The sequence below is a fragment of the Aotus nancymaae genome, unplaced genomic scaffold, assembly GCF_030222135.1.
Source record: "Aotus nancymaae isolate 86718 unplaced genomic scaffold, 86718_ANA_hifiasm-v0.15.2.pri h1tg000003l, whole genome shotgun sequence".
Classification (NCBI taxonomy): Eukaryota; Metazoa; Chordata; class Mammalia; order Primates; family Aotidae; genus Aotus; species Aotus nancymaae.
In genome coordinates, this window is record NW_026988414.1 from 15,276,342 (window position 1) to 15,303,775 (window position 27,434).

General features: G+C 41.6%; 2 protein-coding genes across 6 annotated transcripts in view; one reads left to right on the forward strand and one right to left on the reverse strand.

The window, feature by feature from the left end:
• Positions 1–27,434, forward strand: part of ASTN2 (astrotactin 2) — a 976,097-nt gene that overhangs the window by 698,725 nt on the left and 249,938 nt on the right. The window lies entirely within an intron of this gene.
• On the reverse strand, positions 14,136–27,399 carry TRIM32 (tripartite motif containing 32). 3 transcript variants are annotated; one of them, XM_012472751.2, is made up of 2 exons: positions 27,323–27,399; positions 14,136–17,221 (listed from the first exon to the last, which is right to left on the reverse strand). In XM_012472751.2, the coding sequence occupies exon 2, from the start codon at positions 17,141–17,143 to the stop codon at positions 15,182–15,184; it is 1,962 nt and encodes a 653-aa protein (XP_012328174.1). In that variant the 5' UTR covers positions 17,144–17,221; positions 27,323–27,399; the 3' UTR covers positions 14,136–15,181. The 3 variants fall into 3 exon arrangements, with proteins under 3 accessions (XP_012328174.1, XP_012328172.1, XP_012328175.1); XM_012472749.2 differs by having other exon boundaries at positions 14,136–17,224; XM_012472752.2 differs by lacking the exon at positions 27,323–27,399 and adding an exon at positions 26,107–27,081 and having other exon boundaries at positions 14,136–17,224.

A 27,434-nucleotide genomic window follows, 5' to 3' on the forward strand; every position in this document is an offset into this window, starting at 1 on the left:
CTCTGCCTTCAGCCCCTTAATTGAGAACAAAATGGTCTGGAGGGAATATAGATACACACACTGAAGTCATCAGCAGCAGGTCTAACCTACCAGTCTGAGAGCAGCCTTGCTCACAGACAGTCCTTTGAGATGCCACACCCTAGGGGGCCCTGTTCTTCCCCCTCTGCTTCTCATTTCTTTCTTTTATCCTTTCTCACCCCTCTATCATTCCACAATAGTTCCTTGAACCCCTAATATGAGGTGCTAAGGAGGCCAAGGAAAGTGCGACACAGTACCTGCTCTCGAAGATCCCACAGTCAAATGGGAAAGACTAATAGGTGAACAGATTATTTTATAAATGCTTTATAATTGGATAAATGCTGTGATAGAGGAAAGCATGAGGTGTGCATGTGTATGGAGGGTGGGGAATGGAGGGAGCAAGTCTGAGAGATGGATCCCTAACCTACTGAGGGTGGCCTGGGAGGTTTTCCTGGAGGAGAAGATGCTAATCAGGAACCTGAGGGTGAATAGGCATTTGCCAACTGGAAAGGTGGGGAGGAAGGAGATTCCACACAAGGAGACAAAAATGCAAAGCTAGATTTGTGGTAAGGACTGGCACCTTTGGGAATGGTGAGGCCTCTTGGACCAGTTAGAAGCAATAGTGCCTGCATCCCCTCAGGTGCTCCTAGGGGATGCTATGGGCTCCTTTCTTACCCCTTTGAATGTCACTGGGCCTCAGTCTCCCAAGTAGTTAGAGAAATTCCCATTGCCTCTGTCCTCAGCTGAGAACTGTCACAAATAGGAAAGATTGAATCTCCAAATGCCTTAAATTAAGTGAAAACAACTGGCTGCTTTGGGAAATACCAGGGGAATAGCTGAAAAACATTTAGACCTCCATGATTACATGATTCTTATGCGGATGATGTGAGATCATGTGATTATGTGGCCCATAGCAGAAACTCAGACTCCACACAGGTCAGTCATTGATGCATTCTCCTTACCGTAGGTGTAAGTTTCAGCAAATGGCAACGTACATAGGAAGCTATGTGTCGTCTGTTCCATTCTCTAGACTTAGGTCTGACTTAGACCTGACTTAGGTCAGGTCTTTTTGATTCGTGAGACTCAATTCTTTTATCTTTAAAATGGGTATAATAATGCTTATCTTGCAGTATTGTTATAAGATTTAAATGAACTGACATTTGTAAAGTGATTATCACTGTACCTGGCATATAACAAATGCTTAGGAAATGCGATTATGATCACCATTTATTATTATCATGAGATCTAATTAAGCCAATAATGATTATTATTACTATTAGTTTTCTCAACCAAAAGGCTTAATAATATAGCCGTTTCCAGGCCTGACTACAGCAGCCTAAGATATATGTCTTCTTTCTGCCAGACTTCGTATGTCATGGCTGTTTCTCCCTGGCTAATCTGCCAGCTTTTGAATTTGAGTTCTTCTAAACCTGGAGGTGGGAATAGAGGGTGAAATTGTCAGATAGCACAGTTTGGAGCTCAGCAGTAGGGCACACAGGAGCACATTTGCACAGCCGAACACCAAGCTTATATTGTTCTAGAAGAATGTATAGGTGTGTGTGTGTGTATGTGTTAGAAGAGAAGGTGACAAAGGAGAGGGCAAGAACGATTTACATGTGTTGAGTTCCTATTATGAGCCAGTTAATCACATGATCTCATGCTGTCTTCATAACAACCCTGTGAGGTCCAGATTATTGTCTCCATCTTCCTAATGTGAAAACTCATCTGACTGAGGTTACATGGCTAATAATAGGCAGAGCCAGGATTCCATCCCAGGGCTGTCTGACTTATGTCCTTATGTCATGTACTGAGAATTCACTACATGCCAGGAGGTATGCTTGGCATTTCACATGCACAATTTCATTTAATCCCTATAACTCCCTAAAGCTGGTGTCTATATGCTAGTAAACTGAGATTCAGGAGTGAGGCGTAAGATATACAACCCAAAGGCACACAGTTGGAAAATGGTATTCTCTCATGCCTTCTCTTTCTTCTATCTTTTCTTGCTGCAATTCTCTTACCATTTACATTTTACTATTAGCCAAAGTGGGCACTCCCAAAGTTCTCTTTGAGTAGCATTTCTCTTCTCCCTTCAGCAATTAGAAGTACTTAGGAAGAGCGAAAAAAGAGGCAGACTAATCAATCAGCATGATGGAAGTCTGCCTGATGCTGACCAGCAGGCTCCAGATCCTTGTTTCCTAGCAACCCCTTGGCTCTGAGTCAGAGTGCTGGCTCTGAGACGGACCTTAGAGATCAACTTGACCATTGATACACTGGGTAGGAGCTGGCCTTGGTTGTCTTCATCTGATGTACCAGCCGTACACCTCAGGTTTTCCTCTGTAGGCTCCTTTGTCTTTAGGGTCTTCCTTACTGTTCCCTCCCATTCCACAGATGCCCAGAAAGAAGGCTCCTTTTGGAGATCTTGACTCAGTAAGTCTCCAGGGAATGGGACACCAGATTCATTGAAGTTTACAACTAGAAAAATCCTTAAATTTACAAATATAGATGGTGGAAATGGAGTACCATGGAGAAGAAAACATTTGCCCAAAGGGAACCATTAGTTAATAACAGGATTGGGACTCAAACAGGATCAGTACTCTTTCTTTGTTCCCCATCCAAGGAAGTGTGTTGAGTGACAGTTCAAAAGGCCATGTGTCCAAAGGTCATATGGCTGCTAATAGGCAGAGACAGGATTCTGTCTCAGGACTGTCTGACTCCTAAGTCCACATGACATGTACTGAGAATTCATTACATGCCAGGAGGTATGCTGAGCATTTATTATCTCCATTTCCTAACATGGAAACTCATCTGCTCAAGGTCACATTTTTATGTTCGTAACAGTTTATTGAGATATATTTCATATACCACACAATGGAAGGTATATATTTGAGCCTTCTCTTCCAGTGGTGACACTGCATCAAATCAAAGTTTGGGTTGAGTCTAGAAAGGAACACAACTTTTAATTATTTTATAGTTGAGAAGATTCTCTAAGGAGAAACAAGTCAGAGGGAACCACTCCTCCTACCTTTCAACTGTAACCTATTTTCTATTGCAGCTAGACTTAATGATTCAGGGAGGCAGGTGGTGGGAGGAGTAGGAGGTGGCATAACCAGCTGATGCTAATTGTGACCCAGAGTGCTCACATATGTCAACCTATGAGCTAAGCTGACCCCCGGTTTTATTCAGCAACAATTATAGTGTCTATTATGTTTCAGATACTGTGCTAGATGCTATAGATGCAGCAGTAAATTAAATATTGCTCTGCCTTCACAGAGCTCATTTTAGTCTTGGAAAAAGATATTTAATGAGAAAAATCACAGGGAAGTATGTAAATGCTAGAGGGAGAAACAAAGTGTGGCATGAACACCTGACTCAAAACATTAAGGTGAATCTGAAAGGGGATTCCAGAAGACTTGAAGGAGGTAAGATTTAGGCCAACACAGGTGGGTATGGAGAGGGTAAATGTTTCAAGATACAAGAAAAGCATGTACAAAAATGTCCCTGAGATAAGAAAAGAAAATTTTAGATGGAGCAGAGTTCTAGAGGAGATGGAAGTGGTGATAAGATAAACCTAGAGGCCAGGCCCAGTGGCTCACACCTGTAATTCCAGCACTTTGGGAGGCCAAGGCGGGCGGATCATTAGGTCAAGAGATCGAGACCATCCTGGCCAACATGGTGAAACCCTGTCTCTACTAAAAATACAAAAATTAGCTGGACATGGTGGCGCGTGCCTGTAGTCCTAGCTACTCAGGAGGCTGAGGCAGGAGAATTGCTTGAACCGGAGAGGCAGAGGTTGCCGTGAGCCGAGATTACACCACTGCACTCCAGCCTGGCACCTGGTGATGGAGCAAGACTTTGTCTCAAAAAAAAAGATAAACCTAGAAAGATGGACAGGAACCAAATACCCCGGGGTGTATAAACCATGTTAAAAAAGTTGTACCTTTACTAGGAGTAATTAAAGGCCTTTAAAGGTTTTATATATTATCATTAGCATTTGCATTTTAGAATTTGACTCTGGCTAGTGTGCGATAGGGCTTGAGTTGGAATGGGAGGAAATGTATGTGAGATTCTAGATTAGAGTTAGGAAGATCAGTTAGGGAGTTGTAGTAGTGCTTCAAGGAGAAAAATATTAGCTTAAAATTGAGCAGCCATGAGGAGTCAGAAAAAAATTAATGTATGTGAAAAATATTAAGTTGCTAGAATCATGAGAACTTCATGATTGAACAGAAGGTGAGAGGTGATGAAAATGATTAGACATGGTTCTAAGCTTTCTGACTTAAGTGCCTGAGTGAATGCTGGAGTTCCTTAGGTGAAACAAAAAAGGAGCAGCAGGTATGGTAGAGCCAAGTTCAGTTTTGAATATACTGAGTCTGAGGTTCCTAAGGTATATACAACTGGCAATATAAAATGGGCAACTGGGTATACATCAATCTGGTGGTCAAAAGAAAGGCAGGACATGAAAAATACAGTTTGGTATTTAGCTGCATACATGATTGAAGTCAGAGGAAAAGATGGTATCTTCCAGAATAAAAATAAATGTCCCCTTTTGCAATTTGTTTTCTTAAGCTGCTTTCCTGCTGCCATACTTAGTATTATTTCTGACATTTTATTTAGAGACATTTTATTTCATCCAGAGAGGCTGACTATGCTCCTCATTTTAGGCAGCTTTTACTTGTATAAAATGTTATAGGGCATTGAACAATAGTCATAGTACATATTAAATAGGCTGGAGTTAATATGTCCATTTCATTGAGGAGAATAAATAGGCATCATCACCAGAGCAGAAAGGAGGAATACACACTTTCAGGGTTTTTGCTTAAGCATTTTCACCTTACTAGCTAACAATTAGCCTTCTATGCAGGGTCTAGGGTATATTTTCTTATTTGTATGTGGCCTTTCTTCCAGTGTATCAATTAGTGGAAGTTTCATTCTCCTATATCCAGTCCCAGATTCTTGGATCAGGAGAGGTAATATGCATGTCTACTAATCCTTTTCCATCCTTTGAGGCCATGATATTTTTCATTTATTTCTTACACTTTACAGAATCATTAAATGTGTCAAGCAAGTTTCATATCTTGGGGCCTGAGAGATTTAGAGATTTATTACTATTTTTAAGTTTAAATATTAAATGTCATTTCACAAGACACATGGCTTTATTCATGTGGTTGCTCAGAAATTAACTTATGAAATTTTCATTTATCATAGTATGAAGTTTCTTTCAACATTTAAGTCTAAACATCTGTTGTCACTCTGAAGTTGTGGGATGTAACCCCACCCAACATTTGCTTCAGATGTTGAGGCTGATGATAACACACACACACACCGAGAGGATACGAAAAGATGTATCACTCACATAATGAAGCTTTCTAGGGAGAGCAGAGGGAGCTTCCAAGCAGGTCCATACATGGTTTGAGAAATCAGGGAAAGGAGGCTGGCTTGGAGTGGAAGGTGGGGGAGTGTAAGGTGAGGTTGGGGAGGTTCCCATATATTATCTGGGGCTTGCACGGATTGACCTTTGCTCTGGCGTTAAAGGTAGGTCTACCTAGGCTTTCTTATCAGCTTGCCCAGATGTGAGGCTGAAGGAGAAGAGGGAGTGAGTAGAATTTGAAAGCTGCTAGCAGTCAAATACCAACAATGGACTCAGAATCTTTGTTACAATTCATCCCTGATATTTGATTGATGACTGAAATGTGGCATGTTTCATTTAATTGAACTTGAATTTGTTTAGGTAAACCATTATGGCTTTCTATGGGGCCTGCAGCCTGAGGCTGGTAAGGGAGGTGAACATTCCATTAAATGCCTTGTACAAGAGCCCAATATTACGTATTTTGAGAAGGGAAACAAATGCCTTGGTCACTATTAATAATTTCTAGAATACCGAAGGGGCTAAAGTGTTAATGATGCCTTTTATTGTGGATTTATTATAAGCAGAGCTGGCCTTGACTTATACTTTGAGTATAAGTATATATCTATGAGCAAGAGAGTCACAGAGTTATTTAATCCAAAGAGGCAACCTTGGATAGAGAACTGTTTTTGCTGCTATTGGCTGGAGCAGATAGATGAGCAAGTCACTGGCAATGGTTCAAGAGTCTATAGAACTGTGCAGATGGGGCTAACTGTTGGTCAGGGTATTCAGTGCTAAAAGGACTGCATAAAGTTTGGCCAGTTGTGCTGACTCAGGTCCTGTCTCATTATCAGGTATGTCCCAGTTATGGGATAAAAATCAGAAACTTTCCAGCAAGTTCCATCACATACAATTGTAGTGATACCGTCTATAAAGTGGATAAACTCACTTTACTCTTGACTCTGTTGACTGCAAGGACCTCCGCAGATATCCAAAGGGTTTGAGAAGGGGGATGACTTTTACCAGCACCATGGCATCCAGCAAGGGGCTGAGGATGATGGCGGGGGACCTTTTCCTATAGATGAAATATGCCAGGTTTGGCTCTGTGCTACAGCAAGGAAACTTCAGTGGCTGTGCTGAACTTTTAGGATGCTGATTTCACAAGCCAAGGGATAATGGGCAGCTGGTATGAAGAGTCACAGGCTGAAGGCCTGTGACAACCAGCCTGTGTCCACAAGAGCCCACTATGCAGCCAGCAATTGCACTCTAATGGCATATAGCATGGGGCTGAAGGGACAATTTCTTGCACAAGATGCCTGTGGGCAACTTAGGGACATCAAGTGTGGGCCAGAGACTTCAGGAAGCATGAGAGGAGGTTGCTTAAAGCCTCTATGTAAAGGACTCTCTGGGGTTACTAATTGCAGTGCCTGTTGTATTATAATTCATAAGTGGGCTTAAGTAATAGCATAAATAGATTTAAGTAAAATTTGTAAATGAGAAATATGCTGTCTCCAGAACTCAAAATAGATGAAAACTTATTGGGCTTTTAAATAAATTGTGAATGCTGTTTCTTGCAAGTGTCAGGGATAGAATAGCCCTAGCTAAATAGCTTTCAGGAATTTAACCAAGGTGGAAGGACTTGGTACTACGTGTAGGGTAATGGTCCATTCTTTTTAGTGAGCTATTTTGTGACTATTTGTATATCCTCAGCAAGTGTACCAAATGAGTGTTCTTGGAGCATGATGTGATCAGTATGATCATATCGTTACTGTGCTCCTGAAGAAAGTTAGGTGTGGTTAAGGTCTTGTCTGCAGACTGTGTGAAGGACTGGCTGTTGTTACCCCATGGGTAGCTGAGTAAAAGAATATTGAGCCCCTTTGATGGTGAAGGCAAATTGTAGCTGAGTGGCAGTTAAAATATTAGCCATATCTATGACTTAAAAGTATTTACCAGTTGTTGATTAGATCAAGTTAGTTATTTTAATAATATTTGATATGGGAACCTTATTGGCTAGAAATTCAGCATTAAGATGGCAGTAATCTACTGTGAGATGCCATTCATTCTTTCTAGGTTTCTGAACAGGCTACACTGGGCCATTAAATGGTGAAGCAGTGGGGATAATCACTCTTTTCTAAATAGGTCTGGTTTATGGGTTTCATACCTTGAAGACCCTGTTTTAATTTAAATTGGGCCATATTAACCATTTTAAATAATGGAGGAGGGGAAGGTCCATGCCATCCCATTTTGGCAAGCTGATTTGTTAAGTGCCAAAGATTTAATTCAGTTTTAATTTATTGCTCATTGGGTTAGAGCATCTATGCCCACTACGGGGTATTTTAGGTTCATGGGTGCTATGGCTATGGGGAATTTAGGCAGGGCAATAGTTCTGATTAAGATGAGGCATATCTATTTGTCTTACTAACATGTCCTGAAATATCCTCAGTTAACTCCACTAAGATTATAGGGGTACTTTGTTTAAATTTAGGGGAATCCCAGGTATAATTTGAAACCCAATATTAAGGCCATGAGGGTCTGACAACTGGTATATTTCAGATGTTAAAAGTTAACTCAGAATCCAGGTTGTAGAGCTACAAAAGCCAAATAGTAACCTTTTATCTGGTTTTGTTGTTTTTGCATAAATTCTTTAATTTTGGATTTTCTGTTGGGTCAGATTATGGACTTGTTTCAGTTTTTTGTTTCTTTCCCCCAGTATCCAAGTTTATTTTATTTTATTTTCCTTTTGGTGGTTACTGTATATCATTTGGTGGATGGTGGTGGTAGTGGTATGGGGAGGGGCTGGGGAGGAGGGAAGATCCTCTCGATCCTGCTCATATTTATAAGATTCTTTCACCAGAGTTGCAAATGCGTATGATCAGGATTAGGGTCTCTCCCATGCTAACAGTTGCTTTATAGGGTTTTAGGACCCTCTGCTTAAGTTCTGTTTGAAATAACTCCTTGGCTATACCATGGGGATATCATGGGTGCTTTTCCCTATAACCCTTGATATAATTTCAGGATTTTTAAAAGATAATTTTTTTTTTTTTTTTTTTTTTTGCTGGGGGCAACCATTGTGGCATAGGCAGAAATAGAAGCAAAGGCATTTTGTAAAGTCCCTAGTGAACCATCTGCTTTTGGGAGTGTGTACCATAGCATTCAACATGGTCTTCCTCCATGAGCGACTACCAACCAGCCTGCATATTGCACAGGGTGTCATTGTTTTCTTTGAGCACTCCGTACAATGAGGGCAACACCTGGTTGAGACAAACAACCAAAATGACTCAGGGTAAGAGTCATTTCTCTGAGCCTCCTGACAGTCACAGCTTACATGGGGATCCAGAAACACAATTCAGAGACACAGGTAAGTCTGAACCAAGACACATGACCCAGGGCCACTTTATTCTTGTTCTTAAATGCCAATTATCAAAAATTCCAACTTAGCTGAGGACATCTATAACAGAAGCTTGGTAAGGTTCAGTGAATGCAGCACAAAGCAGCACAGCACAAAGCATGAGCTTGCCAGCAGTGACAAAAAAAAAAAAAAAAAAAAAGAAAAGAAATTCTAGCCAGCAATAGAATCAGTTAGCAAACTAAAGCAAGAGGAAAGCCCTGCAATAGTAGTGGTCATCTCCTAGACCTTCTGCTTGTTGCATCAAGTGTTCAGTCATCCCACAGAGGAGAGTTTGAACCCCTTACCCAAAACTTGGTTTAAGTGTTAAAAGTGATGTTACACTAGGACCAAATAGATATGAAAAGATCTATCACTCACAGGAGGATTTCTACAAAGAGGAGTGTGGGTTCTCAAGCAGGTCCAGGAATGGCTTCAGCAGGGAAAGGAGAGGAGCTTGGCTTTTCCTAGTGGCTTGGAGGTAGGGCTGCAGTGAGGATTCTTAGGTGGTCTGAACTTCCAGTGGCCACTAAGGTGGAAGCATTTGAGCTTTCTTACTGGTATGATGTCCAGATATGGGGCAAAAGGGGGAATGGTAGGTTTTAAAAACTCAGCCAGTCAGACATCAACAAATGAGTCAGACTGTACTACAAAGCTGTACTAAGTTTACAGCATTTATTTGACATAGGCTTTTGAGGGGAGAAAAATTTGGTATTTCAGGATTTTTAAAAGACAGAAAATGTATTTCTGAGACAATGCCAATCAGTGATTCCCCAAAAGGAGATATATTAGAATATTGAAGAGGGGATACGTTTTCAAACTATGCCTTTGCCCTTCACCCTCAGGACTCTAAGGAGATTCTGATCCATACTCTACCACTTCTATGAGTATGAAGCCTCACTGTGCCATGGGTACTGTTGGGAGTAAGTCATATGACTAGGACAGAAAAACAAGAGAACCACTTGAATTATGACTCAACCACTTTAGACCTTTGAATTTAATGTCCCCTCATTCTGGGGTGGTTTTAACTTCTGGCACCAACTTCTCCCTCTTCATCCTAATCTTGAACCTTTGTTCATAATATTCCCTTTACTTTTACGGCCCTTCAGCAACCAGATCTGAACTAGAAATAGTCTTTGCTCAAACACTTGGCACTCCATTTCAATCTTGTTACCATTTATCTTACTCTCTTGTATTTTTTATTATTTGTTTATACACCTTATCTCTGCAGCCAGATCACAAGCTACTTGACTGCAAAATTCATGACTGATTTTCTTTGCATTCATTAGTCATATAAATATTGCTAATAATAATAAAGATTAGATGTCTTAAATATGTTTAATAAGTGAGTGAATAAATGGAATCTCAGGTTTTGACATTTTTTGACAATATGCAATGCTAACGAGGTAAACTGAGTAAATCACCAAAAGAAAATCCCAGTTTGATCTGTATAGGAAAACATGAATTTGACTTAGACACACTCATACAAACTCCTCATGCTTTTAATCAAGATTTCAGTGAGTCGGTAAATAACTTTTCCTTTGGGGTTGCAGGTGTTAGACTTTCCTTACCAGTTTCTATCATCTTTATATCACAAAAATGAAGTAACTCTCAAGACATATTTGGTTTACTGTAATTTCAAAAATGCTTTTTAGTCTGCTAAAAGGCATTTATATATCCATCATCTCTTCACAATACTGCAGTAAAATGTGAAACAGAATCATTACTAATGAGAAAACAGACTGAGAGATTAAATGACTTAATGGCCATAGAGCTGATAAGTGAGGGGAACAGGGCTAAACTCAGGACTCCCTGCTTACAAAGCTCAAGCTTTAACCACTTAACAGAGAGATTTGTGGTTTACTTTCATTTTTATAATTATTTGAGTTAATAAATGTTGACCTAGAGAAAATTTCTTTGAAGCTAGCCATCTAAAGAAATAGCTAAACATGCATGTTTCTAGGGTCTTAAAAAAATTTTTCATCTCTCTCTATATATGCGTGTATATACTACATTATTAGTGCATATATATAAGATCTTTTTTAAAATCTTGGCTCTGTTTACTCCTCAGAAAGAGTCAAGATACCATCTTAATTACATTGATCAAATGACTAGACTTTAGGATTTATCTGCAGCTTTCCTAATGGGATACATTGCTGTGACTGAGTCTTGCTTCTGCCCCTCCAGCAATCCCTCTTCTTCCAATAGGCTTTTTAATTAAGAGGCCAAGAAGCGCTGAACATGCTATTGCATCACTGATACAGGTCTGAAAATCTCCCCTGGCTTTCACGTGAATGTCTATCAGCTCACAAGGAAGGGAAGGATGCCTTTGCCCCCTACGATCGAAGTTACACATTTTCTGAATTAGGTACTTTTACATATACTATCCCATTTATATATTTTAATTATCACAACAGCCCTTTAAAACATAAACTGTCATTTTCTTTTACCAAAGAAAATTGTAGTGCAGCAGGGTGACAACAGCTAAGTGACACAAAGTCGCAACAGATGGGTGGAGAAGCAATTGTATCAAGGTGGGGATGATTCGGGGTTTTGTTGTTGTTCTATTCTAATGTAAACAAAACACAATTATAACAAAGATTATGCAAAAACACTGTGGTGGGGAGCTCAACAATTCCATTGGTTAACAAGTTAATTAAAATCATAGTGCTAGAAAGGAGTTTGGTGACATACCAACTCTTCACCTACCCTTTGGCAGCTTATTTAAATTGATAGGGAAACTGAGGCTCAGTTATGATGATCACCTGAGGTCACACAGCTAGTTAAAATGCAGAGCTGTGATTCAGACACAAGCCTGGCTTCAAGTCCAGTGATCTTCTCACTAGAATACACTGCCAGTCCCAGAGCTAGCTCACTAACTTCAGACTTAGCCTGGGTTCCATGAATATTAATGACATTCACAAGATAAAGCCATAGGTTTGTAGTCTAAGTGTGTATTTTGCTATACAGCCTTCTACCTTCCCGCTACCCTGCTTGTAAAATTCATCCAGACATCTGTTGTTTCATATCTGTAATTTGAGATACCTTGAGGGGCTGCATGTCCTGAGTGCAAATCAGCATCCTAGTAAGATGCAGAGTGGAGACCTGAGTCTCATACTAGCTTTTCCCTTTCATTTCCCTCCGAGTAGAGTAACACTTCACTTTTAAGAGGCCATTAATTAGCACTAGATTAAAAATACAACTACTTAAGCATTACTTGCCTTACCCAGAGGAACACTGTGAAGCTCAAGCCATGTTTATTCTACTGATTGGAGTAACAGAGTACCCCTCTGCAGACTCAGACTGGAGGGTACACTGGCCCATAGCAGGTAGTCAGTAAATACTGAATGAATCATTGCTCCAAAACCTTAAATTCTATGTAACCACTCAGAATGATAAAGGGGAGGAGGGGCTTAACCAACCTGTAAGTAAGTCAATTGTTTGCCACTAGTTTTTTATACACCTTATACAAAGGCTTGTCTGAGTATCCCTTTTTATTAATCTAAGGGGGCTACAGTAACTCAGGTTACTGGAGTCCCATTAAGTCAGGTCAATAACTGAACCAGTTAAACAACTGAGAACATATTCTATACTAGGCACCATGTTACATGCTGGTAGCTAGTTAGCTCTCAATAAAGCTCAAATATATGGACAGATAATTGCAACACAGTGATTTATATGATAATAGGAATATGAAATAGAGAGACAGTAGAAAGAAACAGATGAACTCGATATATTTGGAGACTTGTGAGGGGAAAGACATGCCCAAGAAAGGTTTTAATCGCCAAATAGAAACCTGTTAAGCAAGAAGAAAGGAATTGTTTTGCAAGGTTGGACCACTTCCCACCACCAGGCAACTAGATCTTTTGAGCAACTAAAGAATAAAAGCCATCATTTATTGAATATTCCAGGAAAGAAACCAGGAATTTTCACATCTGTTATATCATTCCCTTCTAGGAGGCAGGGATCATTTTTGTTATTTTCCAGAAGAGGAAGAGTTAAATGACTTGATCAAGGTCACATGACTAATAAGACAGAAGTAGAAGATGACCAATGTTGTAGTTCAGTGGTTTTCAGAAAAGTATTTTGTATTCACAAGTTTTGCAAATGTAGCACAGGAGGTAAGGTAAAGGGAGGAAATAGCATATTTTCCAGCTGCACAAACCTGCTTCAACCAGAGCAGCTGCTCTTGGATCTACTTTGCATTACAGACTTCCATATAAGACTTTATTTGGACAAGGGTACTGCTACTTCAAAAAACAAAGCAAAAAAAATAGCTGTAATTGAGCAAAGTAGTTTCTTGGGACCCTAGTCTGCAAATTTAGTCAACATGGCAGATAATTACTATACTAAGCACAGCCTAAAATATGCACATCAAAGGGGAAAAAGAAAAAACACTCAGATCACACTTCCATTCTGAGCCAACAGATACCTGCTTTACTTGAGGGAAAAGGCATGACTGGTTTAGGTTAGTAGAGATCTAAATGCTGAATGTCACTCAGTGATAGCACCTCTTTCCAAAAGCATGGGCAGCTGGAGGATTCCTGGCCACATTTACCTCCAGTCAGCCCACAATATTATATTTATTTCTCTACTGCAAACAGTGTGCCAAAGGCCTGAGCCACTTACTGCCTCAGCAAGTCCCCCAAGTACAGCAAAGACAGACCTCCTGCTGCTAGGTGCCCCCACAGATAAAGTGGCTCTAATAACTAGTGGAGTCATTTGTGATGCACTTTTAATTGGATCAATTTCCTCTCAATTACCCAATCTTTGAAAATCAGATACAATTTCATAATCAGAATATGGGGCTTTCTCCAGATGAGAAAAACAAGACAAACTAGTTCAATGTCATTTTAGTGACCTCTTCACCTACCCTTTGGCAGCTATTACAACACAAGCCAAAGAAACATTACTACCATAAACAATTTTGAGCAGCTCACTTTAGCAAATTTTGTTTCCGTGAAAGCAAGGGAGTTGCTCTTTGGCTTGGAATCAGCCCTGCACCTAGAGTAAGATATATTGCTTAGTAAACATCAAAGCCTCAGGAACCTCATCACAGGTTCTCTCACCCACTTCTGATCTTAAAAACAAAACTTCCTTTTTGTGAACTGTAATTATAAACATAAAACATACAGCAGAAACTCAATTTAGAATAGGGTATTGGTGACTGTAAACCTTGGTGGATGATTCTGTACACATGTATTTGGGAGAAAGATTTGGATTATTATCTTTACATAATAGTACTTTTGGCTGAATTTTAACCTGGGTAGCTACCTACACTCTCAAAGAACACAGTGTGAGATAAGGAAGTGAAATGGCATAGTGGAAGTTATCCCTCTTATCATCTCCAAAATCCTGTATTTAATTAAAAGACATAAACACCAGTGATGAAGAAACAGTTCTCAATTATTTAATGCTTGGCAGAGAAATGGAAAGAGATCCTAAAACCAAATAGTATGAACTCACTTGAGGAAAATACAGAGTAACAAACCAACAGTTTTGCTCTTTTAGTAATGAACATGAAAATGTGTCCACCTCCCCACTTTGTTGGCCCTGGCCTGTGCTGCACATTCAATAGACACAGGCCAGAAGAGAGAGGTAGTATGAAAAATGATGAGCCCTAATGACTATCCAAGAATGCTGACTATATCAGCAGTTGTTTGCTTATTCCCAGCTTCCTATGCTTTGGCATAATTCCAATCCATATATGCTTCTTTAAAAGGCCAGCAATTTTCAGGCTGAAGTCGTCAATACCAACCAACTAGGGTCAATCCATTCTGTCACATCTGCAATTTTCAATCCAAGATGGCACAGATCCTCCAGCCAAGAGGTACTGCTTCCTAAAGGGCCTGTGTATCCCCTTTGGTAGCATTAAATGAATGAGCTTTCACACTGGTGAAGATGATTGGACTGAGACATCGTATTACAGGAATATGATGTCTGAAACGTCACTGAAGGGTGGAACAGATACCACTGAAGCATGCACACTGAATCCAATCAGAGTTGAAGAGGAAGTGTCACAGATGAAGTACATTATAATAGGAAGGAAACAATGGATCAAGGGCATCAAAGCCAAACGGAAAAATATCAAGGATTTAATACAAGGGCAAATGTCAAACATGGCACAAAGGGCTAAAGTGGCTCTTTCTACTAAAGCCTTGGAAGTGCCTAATTGCTAATCAAACTTCATCTAACACCATCGTGTGTCCTATTTGGGCAGTGCATCTTTTAAAGCTCTAAATTTAGGTGGAAACCAGGGAGGGGCAAATAACAAAAAACAAACAACTAAAAGATGGAGCTTCTAAAGTTCTAGAACTACCCAGCTGGAATCAGGACATAGGCCAAGTCTACTCTATATGAGCCACTAACAACAACCAAGAACTAAGGGAAGGGAGGTTGGCTAGGGAGCAGAAGAAACTGGTATTTCTCATCCCCTATGGGGTAGAATATCTTCTCAGATGGTAGCTGTAGATCTTGATGCAATGATCCCAACAGTCCAAGACCAGCAGCTGCCCCTTGGGAGTGAGGGCTATGCCCACCGGACAGGTAAGTCCCTCTCGAATAAGGACACTATAGCCCCCACCCTTAGGAAAATGGAGAATTTCCTTGCGACTGCTATCAGCCACGATGAGATCACCACGAGCATCCACACACATGCCAGCAATGCAGCGGAAATCCTCATTCTCCGAGAAGAAGTGGCTAATCTGGCGACCCAGCTGCCCATCAGGGCCTACAGAGCCAATGGAAAAGCCACCCTCCAGGTGGTGCTCATTCTGCCGATTCTCCAGATTGAGGCCTAAGCCCTGGGTGAAGTAGACGGTGCCCTCTGCATCACAGGTGACAAATTTGGGCCGCACAGCACTGCAGAGGCAACTGTATTTGACCACCCCTGATCCTCGCTCAACTGTGAAACACCAAAGCTTTCCACCTTCCACATCAGTTACTACAAACTGGCCAGATGGCAGGGCTGTGATACCCCATGGTTTGCTCAGCTGGCTCCTGTGACAGGCCACGCAGTGGCCATCCAAGGTATATACCTTGAGGGAGTTATCATAGCTGTCAGTCACACCAATTAGCCCATGGCAGTTCATGGCCACTGAGAGAGGAGTGAGGTTGGGTAGATCCGCCCCAAGAAAACTTAGCACAAAGCTATCAATGCCACTGGGGCTACGGCGGATTTCCTTCAAAAAGCCTTTGCGGGTAAAGACTTGTATACGATAGTTGCCACGGTCAGCGACTAGCACTTCACCTTGACTGGTCACGTAGAGACTGACTGGAAGATTGAACATTCCTGGAGTGCTGCCTTTGGCTCCCATCTTCTTGAGAAAGAGGCACTGCTGGATATTGGAGGCTGCCTCAGGACCCCGCTGTTTAGCAGGTGAGGCCCTAGGGCTGGCAACCACTTCCTCCGGGCTCATGTCCATCTCTCTAAATGTAACAGAGGTAGAGGCAGCAGAGGCTGCAGCTTCCATGGCCCAGGAATCTTCCATGTTAACTGTTCGGGGCTTCTTAACAGCTTGCCCAATTTGAAGGGGGCCAACATGACCTACCTTAAGGAGCTCCACATCTTGCAGGGTGAGCTCCCGAGGCAAGCTGGCAGTGAGCTCTGGCTCCTCCTCATCAGCTGTCTCCTCCAGTAGTGCTACATCTGCCTGCTTAATTTTGGCCAGGAAGTAGTCACAGCGAGACACAGCCTGCACTTCTGCAATGTTAAGCAGGTAACTCTGCTCCTCTACCACTTGACTATTGGACTTCTCAACTTCAGCCAAAGAGCCTGTGAAGAACTTCCGAGAGCGAGCCAGCTCATCCTGGACCCTGCGCTCCTCATGTCCATACTCCTGGAGAACTGCTTTATACCTTGCCTGAAGGTCCTTGGAGACACCTTCCAAGGCTGCCTTCCGCCGCTGCAGCTCCCCCATAAGTTCCCGCAGACGAGTCAACTTCTCTCCAAAATCCCGACGCCGCTCCTCAGCTGCCTCTTTGACAGGGAGTGTACAGTGACCAGGAGGCTGATGGTCTGCCTCCCGGCAGGGCTCACATAATACCAAACCGCAGCTCCGGCAGAACTGCCGGGGCAGACGCCGCCCACAGGACCGACACATGAGCAGCCCCACAGCCTCACTGAGCCCAGCTGTATCAATGATCTTTAGCACTGTCAGATTGTCTGTCAGCTGGGTCAAGCTGGTTATGCGGGTAATCTTGCTGCAAAAGGGACAGCGGACACCATTGATGCTACTGGCCAATAGCTTCTCCAGGCACTGGCGGCAGATGGTATGACCACAGTGCAGGAGCTTGGGCCGCAGCTGCTCTTCTGTGAAGGACTCCATGCAGATGGGGCATTCTAGCACTTCCCGGAGGGCATCCAGGTTCAGGTGAGAAGCTGCTGCTGCAGCCATTGCTCTTTCTTTGAAGGGTACTGTTAGTACAGCTCAGAACTGAACAGCACAGTATTCATGCCCTAGAGGGTCAAGTTCCTGCTAAAGAGAAAAAGAAACCATTATTCATTTTCAGTCATTCACTTACTTAACAACTATCTTACTGAGGTCTATTATGTGTCACGTGAGGGTGACACATAGGGAAACAAAACAGATAAAACACTGCATAGTGGGTAATAATTCAGATTCTGTAGTCCCAGACGCTTACTTAGTTGCAATGACCATAAGGAAGTAATTCAAACTTCCAAAAGCTCTTTCCCCATCACTCATCTATAAAATAGAAGTAGTAATGGTGTCTGCTTTATATGGTTCTTGTAAGGGCTAAGTTGCAAGATAAATACGATATGCTTAGTATAGCACCAGGGAAGTAGTATACTTGTAATAAATGCTAATAATTATTTTCCTATTTCGTGAATTTTACAACTCATAATTTACACTAAGAGAAAAGCACAGGAGAATTACATACAGTAAAAGGAATAAGTATAACATGCAGGTCCACACGATGTCATGGTAGATATGGTGAATGGAATGATGGATTCTACCTAACAGACTTGGGGAAGGTGTCCCAAAAGCAGTGTCACTTCTAAGATATGTCTTGAAAGAAATGAAGCAATGAGGGATAAAGGTACTTTAAGAAAAGAAAACCATGTAAGCAGAAGTGTGGAGGTTTTTTTCTTTTTTTAATCATGTCATAGAGTTTATTGTGTCATGTTTGGGGACCTAGGAATCATCCACAGAAGTAGAAAATTGTGATGATTAGCTTTAGGTGAAGTGCAAAACATCAGATCAGAAAATACACATTTTCCATGCATCTATCCTCTTACGTAACTCACCAACCCACCCATTTAAGTCTAGGTATCTTGTTCTGTACTAGATATAAGAGGTCTTCAGGATACAGATTCTGCTCTTCCGATATTCAAACTTTATGAAAGACATGTAGGCAAATAATAATGAAGGCAGAAAGTGGTACTATAAATGAAATAAAAACTAAGTTTGATGGGGGTTGAGGAGTCATTCTAATTTGAAGGGAAACAGAATTTTCAAAGGGAAGATGACATTTGATATTGGCCTGGAAAGATGCACAAATACGTGGAAAAGGAAGAAACAAGTAGGCAAAAGGTACAACCTTAACAAACTTTAGAAGGCAAGGTAAAGGACAAGAAGTTGCATGTATTAGAAAGAAAATGGAGAATACCTAAACTCTATGCATTTTATTTTCTCCATCTGTAAAATGGAACTAATACTGTGTTTACAGAGTTAATGTAAGATTTAAACAATATAGAATGTATAGAGTGCTAAGATTTGCCTGTGCACCAAAAAAGCCCTAAATGAATTTTTGTTCTCTTTTTTATTATCCTTAGATTTAAACTGCAGGAGTATACATGGGAAATAGATTTGGAAAGGTAAATTGGGGGAATAATTAGAAAAGGTCTTCAGAGCCAAAAATGAGATTTTTGAGCTTCATTTTCAAGGGCATAGTGAGACAATTAATGTTTTGGAGCAGGGAGCTGATATGATCAAAGCTGGAATGGAGTGGAGAAACAAATTAGAGAAGATAGGGGTAATGGGGAGTCTGAACTAGGAAGCAAGCGGTGGAAACAGAAAGGTGCATTTGAGCAATATCCAGAAGTATAATCAGTAAGATTTGAAAGGTGAGTGGATTATGGTGGGGGAGTGGTAAAGAGCTAAGATAACTAAAGACTTAAGCCCAGATGATTTAAAAAAATGTAGTGCCGCTAGGCGTGGTGACTCACGCCTGTAATCCCAGCACTTTGGGAGGCCGAGGCAGGCAGATCACGAGGTCAAGAGATCAAGACCATCCTGGCCAACATGGTGAAACCCCGTCTCTACTAAAAATATAAATATTAGCTGGGCATGGTGGTGTGTGCCTGTAGTCCCAGCTACTCGGGAGGCTGAGGCAGGAGAATTGCTTGAACCTGGGAGGCGGAGGTTGCAGTGAGCCGAAAGCGCCACTGCACTCCAGCCTGGCACCTGGTGACAGAGCTAGACTCTACCTCAAAAAAAAACAAAAATAGTAGTGCCTTATCAAGACAGTTTATTTCTGGCTTTGAGTACCCTCTGCTTCACCCAGTACCAACTATGAACACTCCTACCCTCTTGATATGCTTATGAAGTTGATCCAGAAAGATCTCAGTGCTCTGTAGCTTTATGTCACTGTCTACTTATACCCCAAATCAGAATGAATAGGTCTAGCAAGGTGAGGCATATGATAAATTTAGCAGTTCATATATGCAAATCCTACAGCTGTACTTGTGCAGTCTTGTGATCTGCAGATGGTCACCCACCAAGGAGAAGAGGAAGTAAAGGGCAGGTTCGCTTGATTTTAAGGACAATGCATCTAGCTCAAGAACACTTTGCACATGACATCAACTCTTTCTCCAGGCATAGAGAAGAAGAGGAGTTAATGTAGAGATAAATATTATAACAAATTCCTACCACATTAGCTTTGGAATACAATCTGACAAATAAACAGCAGCAGACAAGCATAGTTACCTAAAATCAATCCTTCCTCCCTGAAATCCCACTTCCTTTGTACTGCAAGGGAAACTATACATCTAGTGCCTATTATGTACTAGTTACTATGAGAGATATTTTATATGCTTAATCTCTTTTAATCTTCATGATGACACTAGGAAGTAGGTAATATTTTTATTATCCGATTTTACAGATGAGGAAACAACGTTCAGAAAAACTTGCTCAAGGTCACGCAGCTCAAACACGGTGGAACCTTGCAGTACAGATATTTTTACTTTATTTAACCCAACATTATTTCAAGCTATTTTTTACTGTCACATAACAATGAGTAACTATGTTCTCTTGACCATGCTCTGGGGAATGCTGCCTTATAGTATCTGCATTTTCTCCATATGAGAGAAGGAACAATAATATAGTTATGAGATTCTGCTGCTATAGAGTGGGATAGATTGATTTATTAGCTGAGTGACCTACTCTCACACAGCAATCTTGCAATCCGTTATGACTCAAATCCATACCTCAGCAAAGTAACATTTACCACATATCATGAGGCTATGAGGTCTGATGTGGATATCTGAAACTATGAATGCTGAATTCTCAAATGCCAAGTGTCTAGGGGCAATAGTATAGGCATATTGATAGAAATTTCAACTCAGGGTCCATGCAACCCTTCTCAATGCTAAATCAATAGCTTCAGTTCTCTCTTCTATTGTCTGAGACAACAGACTGAGGGCAACATTTGGAATTTGAATCTAGAATGTTACCTTACAATGCACAGGGACATCTGTGTTATTCCCAGAGTTGGCAATGCAGATCAGCTTATTAAATAAGGGTGCCAACTTGCAAAAATAACAGCCAATTATTTCCCACCTTTCAGGAATATCTTATCACTCACTCCTTCAACTAAAAAGCTTCCTACCTCTCTAAGACATCAATTTTAACAAATGAATTTGCTATTTCCACATGCCCAAATTATCTCAGCTGACTACAGCTTCACCAAGCTCTCTGAGGATGTCAATAATTAATTTCTGCCCCAAAGCTGCCATGCTTTGCCAGGAAAACCTGTGTTCCCCTCACTAAAGTATGAGGCATGGATATAGCTACAGACCTGGAAAGAGCCAGAACCACTTTTCCCATTTCCATGACTTGAAAACATGTGCTTTGTAAAGGATCCTAGCCTGAAATGAAGCTAAGAGACAGGCATATACAGCCTGTCTCCTCCAGAAGGGCACATCTGGTCATTATTGTTAATACTGAGAATGACTCAGATAGAAGGTCAGTTTGACTTCAGTTTCCCCAAACACTACACAAGTAAAAGGAATTGTCTTATCATTCCAAATCTTTAAGTAAGCTGCCCATTTTCTGCTGGCTATCAACTCTGCAACCAATCAGAATGAATATCCGAGCTGCTATTTATCATCTTGACTCTCTTCATGATCTCTTGAATGTCTGTTTCCTGTTGTGCACTTTGTGCCATTAATTCTTGACCTCGCACCTCATCTAACATCAGCTTACCACCTTCCCACATCCCTTGATCTAATGATTAATACTGTACATCCCCCACCATACTTTACCAGCACATCTCTTCAGCTCCCGATGAGAATCTACTCCTTAAGCTGTGTCTACCCCTGTTGCCCTAAGATTCAGAAAAATTACATAATTATATTCCATACTAATCTAGCCTCTTCTAGCACCACTGGGTTTTCCCCATCCCATGAAATGAGTAACCAAGATAGTAAAAAAAGCAAACAAACACAAAAATGAACCCCGAAGTTATATAGAACTGAGATCATATCTTAGTACTGTCACAAGTTGTGGGGGAGTAGGCAATTTATTTAACCTGACTAAACCTGTTTTCTTAGTTTACAAAAAGAGTTCTGTAACGACTAGGGATAATGCATATAAAGTACTTAGCCTGATACTTATAGGTCACAATAAAAGGATGCTAAATAAATAACAACCAGAAACAGCATTAACAATAACTAGTACTAGTATTAATAACGCATTCAGTTTACAAACTAAATTTTGAAAGCTTGAAGAACCTTTCGTTTCATGGCATATAAAGGCACATAAAGATTAATAAAAGGGCTGGTCAGTTTTTGAGTGTTCTGATTGAGAATGCTAGACTCCAGACTAAAAACTGATGGGTAAATAAATTTACAACTTCTCTTGCCCAGAAAATGAGCTGCTGTAGCTCTTTCAAGTATGAAATGCTAGAATGTGTAGGAATCTCCTCACTTGAGACCAGGAGGTTGAGGTTGCAGTGAGCTATGATGGTGCCACTGTACTTCAGCCTGGGAGAAAAGGGAAAAAAAGGTAGTAATCTCAAGTTGTAAAATAGATGAGAAAACTAAGACCAGGAGAGGGAAACTAAGACCACAAATCATTCAACAGAACTAGGACGAAAAGACACGAACTAGGAGTGGGCAGTATTATATAGATTAAGGAAGTAGGCCGGAGGGATCAGGCTTTCTCAATTTGAATTCATGCTCTACCACTTACTGTGGAGACATGGGCAAGTTATCAATACTTCTGTAGTTCTCAGTTTATCTATGAAAAGGGGCTTTAAAACAGTATCTTCTTCGCAAGATTACTGTAAAGATTAAATGGGATTATGTGTGTAAAGCACTAAGTATAGTATTAAGCCAGGCATACAATTAATTATATATAAATAATAGTTTTTATTACTAGGAGCAGTAGTAGTAGTGGGAGCAGCAGCTACTGCTGCTACCACCCAACCTATTAGAAGAAATGAATAGGCACTTTTCAGCAGACTGTACCCAAAGCCTCAGATATATACACCTAAATAATAAAAATTCTGAGCCCTCCTAGAAATTGTTTTACCTGATCCTCAAATCAAAAGATTAGAGATAGCTTAAGGTTTCAAATCCTCATCTAATGCTTGAATCTCCACCATGGGTAGTTCTCTAGATGTCTCTATTTCCTATACCTGTATCAGCCTTTTGTGGCTTAGGCCACCAGCAAAACTGGAGAACTTTAAGCAATTAATGAAACAAATCTTTACTGAGCATCTACTATGTGTCTGGTGGCCATGTGAAAGGTACTGGTGATACAATTTTGAGCAAAAACCAGACATAAACAGTGCTTTTCACTAAAAACTAGACAACATGTAAAATACTGTATTTCCTTTCATAAGACATAAAGGTCCATCCTGCTACTGACATGCTCTGCTGGTTTGACTAGGTTTTTTGCAAGATTTATCATATTTCCTTTTATGTCAGCTTTCTAAACTTTATTCCTCATATAGTCTAACAGAATGCTAATCAAGTGCAAAACTATCTCTGTGCCACCAAAAGCCACTGGTTAGCTGGACTGACTTTAAAGAAGTCAGTGAGGTCATCACTTGACATTCAGTCCTGTGTGTGGGAGAGGATTCTGATGAAATTTATTCAGGTCACTTAAGGCACCTGCAGACAACTAAGATAAACTCAAAAAGTAGGGGCTTATAGGAAAACACAGGCATGCTCCTGAAGTTGTACCAGTCTGGTGCAAATAAAATGATCCAGAAGGAAGTATGTTTGTAGATAAAGAAAACTTTAGCTAAACAATGTCAAGAGCAGGCTAAATGAATAACAGGGTTTCCTGAAAAACATGCTTGCCTGTTGTCTCTGTCTTCCTCAAAAACTGCAGGACCTAGAAAGACTCCCTTGCATCTTTCACAAACATATGAGTAGTACTTATGCTGCCAATATGACTCAAGGAATACAAGACAAAGGAAAAATCAATAGCCTTTTCTCAGGGACCTCCAACTCACCTCAACCCACTCTTTCTTTCAGTTCCTTTCTCTGCATATAACATCTGTCCATTTAATCATGAGATTTTGATTAAAGGATCAAGAAGATCCTAGGAAATATACAAAATGGGATGAGAATTTTGGGGAGACTAGCAGAGACCACTTAGGGTTAGCAAAATCTGGCAAAGAGCCTGGGCAACATAGCGAAACCTCGTCTCTACAATAAATTAAAAAAAAATCAGGTGTGGTGGCATGCATCTGTGGTCCCAGCTACTTGGGAGGATGATGTGGGAGGATCATTTGAGCCTAGGAGGTCAAGGCTGCAGTGAGCTGTGATTGTACCACTGCACTCCAGCCTGGGTGACACAGCAAGACCCTGTCTCAATAAATAAATTTTAAAAATAAAATAAATAAATCTGACAAAGCAACACTTAGTTATCTTTCAGCACTGTCTTCCTCTCATAATTGCTAACACTCTTAAAGCAACTACTACTAATTGTCAGGCAGTTTTTATATGTTCTCATAGTCTCATAATAACCATGTAAAGTATGTGTCATTCCTCTTCAAAAATAAGGAAACCAATGCTCGGAGAAAAGTAGCCTGTCCAAGGTCTCAAAGCCAGTAAGTAATGGAACAAGGATTCAAATCCCAGTTTCAACTCCCAGCCATAAAATCACTAACTTAAAAGATGTTGTAGTTTCCTGGCTTTAGACAAAGTTTGGCTGAGATGTTGGTAAGGGCTCCTAGAAATGACTTCTAAATTTGATTGTTTTACCAGAAACACATGATGGAGGGAATGTCACAAAGGTTACACATCAGTGTGCACAGACAGTGATCTACTTTAAGGGCCTTACAAACTTCTGACTTCCAACTACTCTGCAGACATAAACATAGGGGTTCTGAAGGGTTGGAAAAGCCTTCTAAGAAAACTACTATAACGTAACATAGGAGTAAGACAGAACTGGGTTTGCATCCCAACCTAGCCACTTGCTCTGTAGCCCTGGGTAAGTTCTCATCTGTAAATAAGGAATAAAACCCCAAATGTTAGCAGTATGATTGAATTCACTAAGATAACACACATAATAAGCACTCAATAAATGATCATCATGTGCATTTTTAATAGATTGAGGCTGACAGGACAAGTACTTGTCCAAGTAACATAAGAAATTAGCAACAGAGTAAGGAGTTTAGACAGGGCTGACTGAATTCCCATGACATATTTTCTTTTAGGGATGTGCGTGGATGTTCCAGCTAAGTCTTACAGTCAGATGCAGTCTAGCTTTGTTTCTGAACAGGCTTCAGCAATGCTGTCTGTAGCTAGTCCTGGAGATGATAGAGCCAATGCTATTATTTTGTTCCAGAGAAAAGCAGCCCAAAAGAGACCACACAGAACAGTAATTACTCTCCTTCAGAATATGAATGCCTTAAGCCTCAGTCCCTGCTATGAGGTGTTTTCTCAAGTCAATGGCCTCCATACCTCACCCCATAGTCGGTTGCACCTCATTTTGCCTGGTAACCTCAAACTCCTCTCCTTATCTAGCCCCTGGTCTTTGTCTAAGAGCAAACCAAGAACAAAGTCCAGGGCTCCTCCCTACCTAATCAGAGAGATTTACCACCTTCCCCCCGCCCCTCCCCCGCCACCCCCGTCTTTGATACTCACTGGGCAATCCTCTTTTTCATTAGAAGGGAATGGGCTGAGAAAATAAGTCTAAGCGGGCCTTAGCAAGGAAATAGCAAGGAAAAAGGGAATATACAGAGCTACAGAGATTTGGGTATGAGCTTATCTGTGTCATTCCTAGCTATGGAAACTTAGGCAAGTCACTTCCTAAGCCTTAGTTCCCTCATGTGTAAAACTGAAAACAGCAGAGCCTACTTAGAAGGATATGAAAACTGAATAAAGAAGTAGATATAAGACTAAAAGTTACTAGATTTTGAGAACTTACTATATGCCAGATCCTAGGCATGCTAATTTACTTCACTAAATCCTCACAATTATGTGACATAGGTCATTATCATAACCCCATTTTACAGGTGAAGAGCCAAGGCTGGGTGGTTAAGTAACTCATTCAAGGCCACAAAGTCAGGAAGAGATAGAGCTAGGGCTTGAACCCAGGATATCTGACTCTAGGGCAGAGTGCCAGAACTTTGGCAGTACTGACATTTTAGGCAGGATAATTTCTTATTGGGGGGCAGGGGCTTATCCCATGCATCGTCAAATGTTTAACATTAACATAAAACATTAACATGTTTAATCTACCCACTTGAGGTCAGTAGTATTCCCCACCCTAACTGTGACAACCAAAAAACATCTCCAGACACTGCCTAATGTCTCCAAGGCGACAAAACCACCCTGGTTAAGAACCACTGCTTTATAGTCTGGCACAGGACTAAATGCTCAATACATAAGGGTTCCCTTTTATTTTTGTCTCTCTCAGAGCCCAAACGCCTCATTCACAGAGCCACTGCCCCTTCAAGCTGTAATGGATCTTAGATAGGATTAATTATTCCACTTATTCCCCTAGAGGTCTCACATTCTATCTGCTATCACAGCTTGGGGGTACAAGGAAAAGGGGCGTAGGTAGATGACCTTGAGTAGTTCCATTTCTTCTTCCCCAAAGCCTACCATTTTCAGTGGGCTGGGGGTGTTAGAGTGGAGTTAGGGGCAATACCATACCTGCCTCATGATAACGAATCTTTGTTTAATAAATGAAGAAGATTCTGCCCTTCACAGGGATCACCACACTCCTTCAGGATCTCTGAACTGAAGATGTATCACTTTGTTCCTCAACACCTGAACTCTGCTCATCTTCATATACTCATCTACATCACACATTACTTTTAGGTCCTTGGGTCCCCTGAACTCCCTCTGTCTCCCATGCAGCAATTTAAGGAAAATCTCTTTAGCAGCCCAAGACACCAATCCATAAATCTACTCAGGGTTCTTTGATTCTATAGCCCAGTTAGGACATCTCTACCCCACGATTCAAACCTCTCCAAACCCTGTCCCCAACCCTCTTACAATACCAAATTCCAATCTCTGGGGCTGTATACTGCAACCCTCATCAATTCCTCACTCCTATACCCCAAACCCCTCGGACATAGATCCTTTAATCCCTGTTTCCAAATCTCTGCTGCACTCAGCCCTGCACCTCAGTTCAACGCCCCAATTCCACACCTCAGATTTCTGCTCTCCCTCATTCTGAGCCCCCCATCTCCTGCATTCCATCAGGCACTGTGCCGCCCTCAAACCCTGTTCCTTCCTCTTACGCACTGAATGTCATGTGCTGGCTTCACACCTCAGCCAGGTCCTTTCTTTCTGCTAACAAGACAGAGTCCCTCAAGAATTCATCCCCATCCTCTCAATCTCACCCTCATCCCACTCCCAAAACCCTCTCTCATTAGCACTGAGGATCGCCCTAGACCTTGCTCCTATCATCTCAGATCCTGTCCTTGCCAGATGCCTAGCGCCCCCAGATTCCCTGAGATCTCATCGGGGGCCCCCAGTTCCTTCATATTTCTGAAATTCTGCACCCAGGTCCCTCCAGGGCCCTGATTCCTTCCCATCTCCCACATGCTCCACCCCGTTCCTCCTCAGGGCCCCCACATTACTTCATACCTCCCGAGATGCTTCAAACGCAAATCTCTTAAGAGCCCCTCGCTCCCCTCCCCCAGCTGCATCTCCTCGGATCTCCTCAGCCCCACGAATCCCTCCCGAGCCTGCCCCTCGCTGCCCCACCCCCACCCCAGTCCTGCCCCTCAGATCCGGTCCACAGACCCTGCCATTCGGGCGCGGCCGCTGCTCGCCGGCACGGCCCCTGCCCCGCCACTGTGCCACCGCTCACGACTCCGGCCGCGGTCCCTGGTCCCCAACCCTCCTTCCCGCCCCCTACCTGACCGCCCGCGGCTCCGACGAGTCCACCGCCGCCAGCCCACCCGCCTGCCGCCCTCTGCGCACGCGCCGCTGAGCGCCCCTTGCCGGGCGCCAACTCGCAGAGCTCCCTG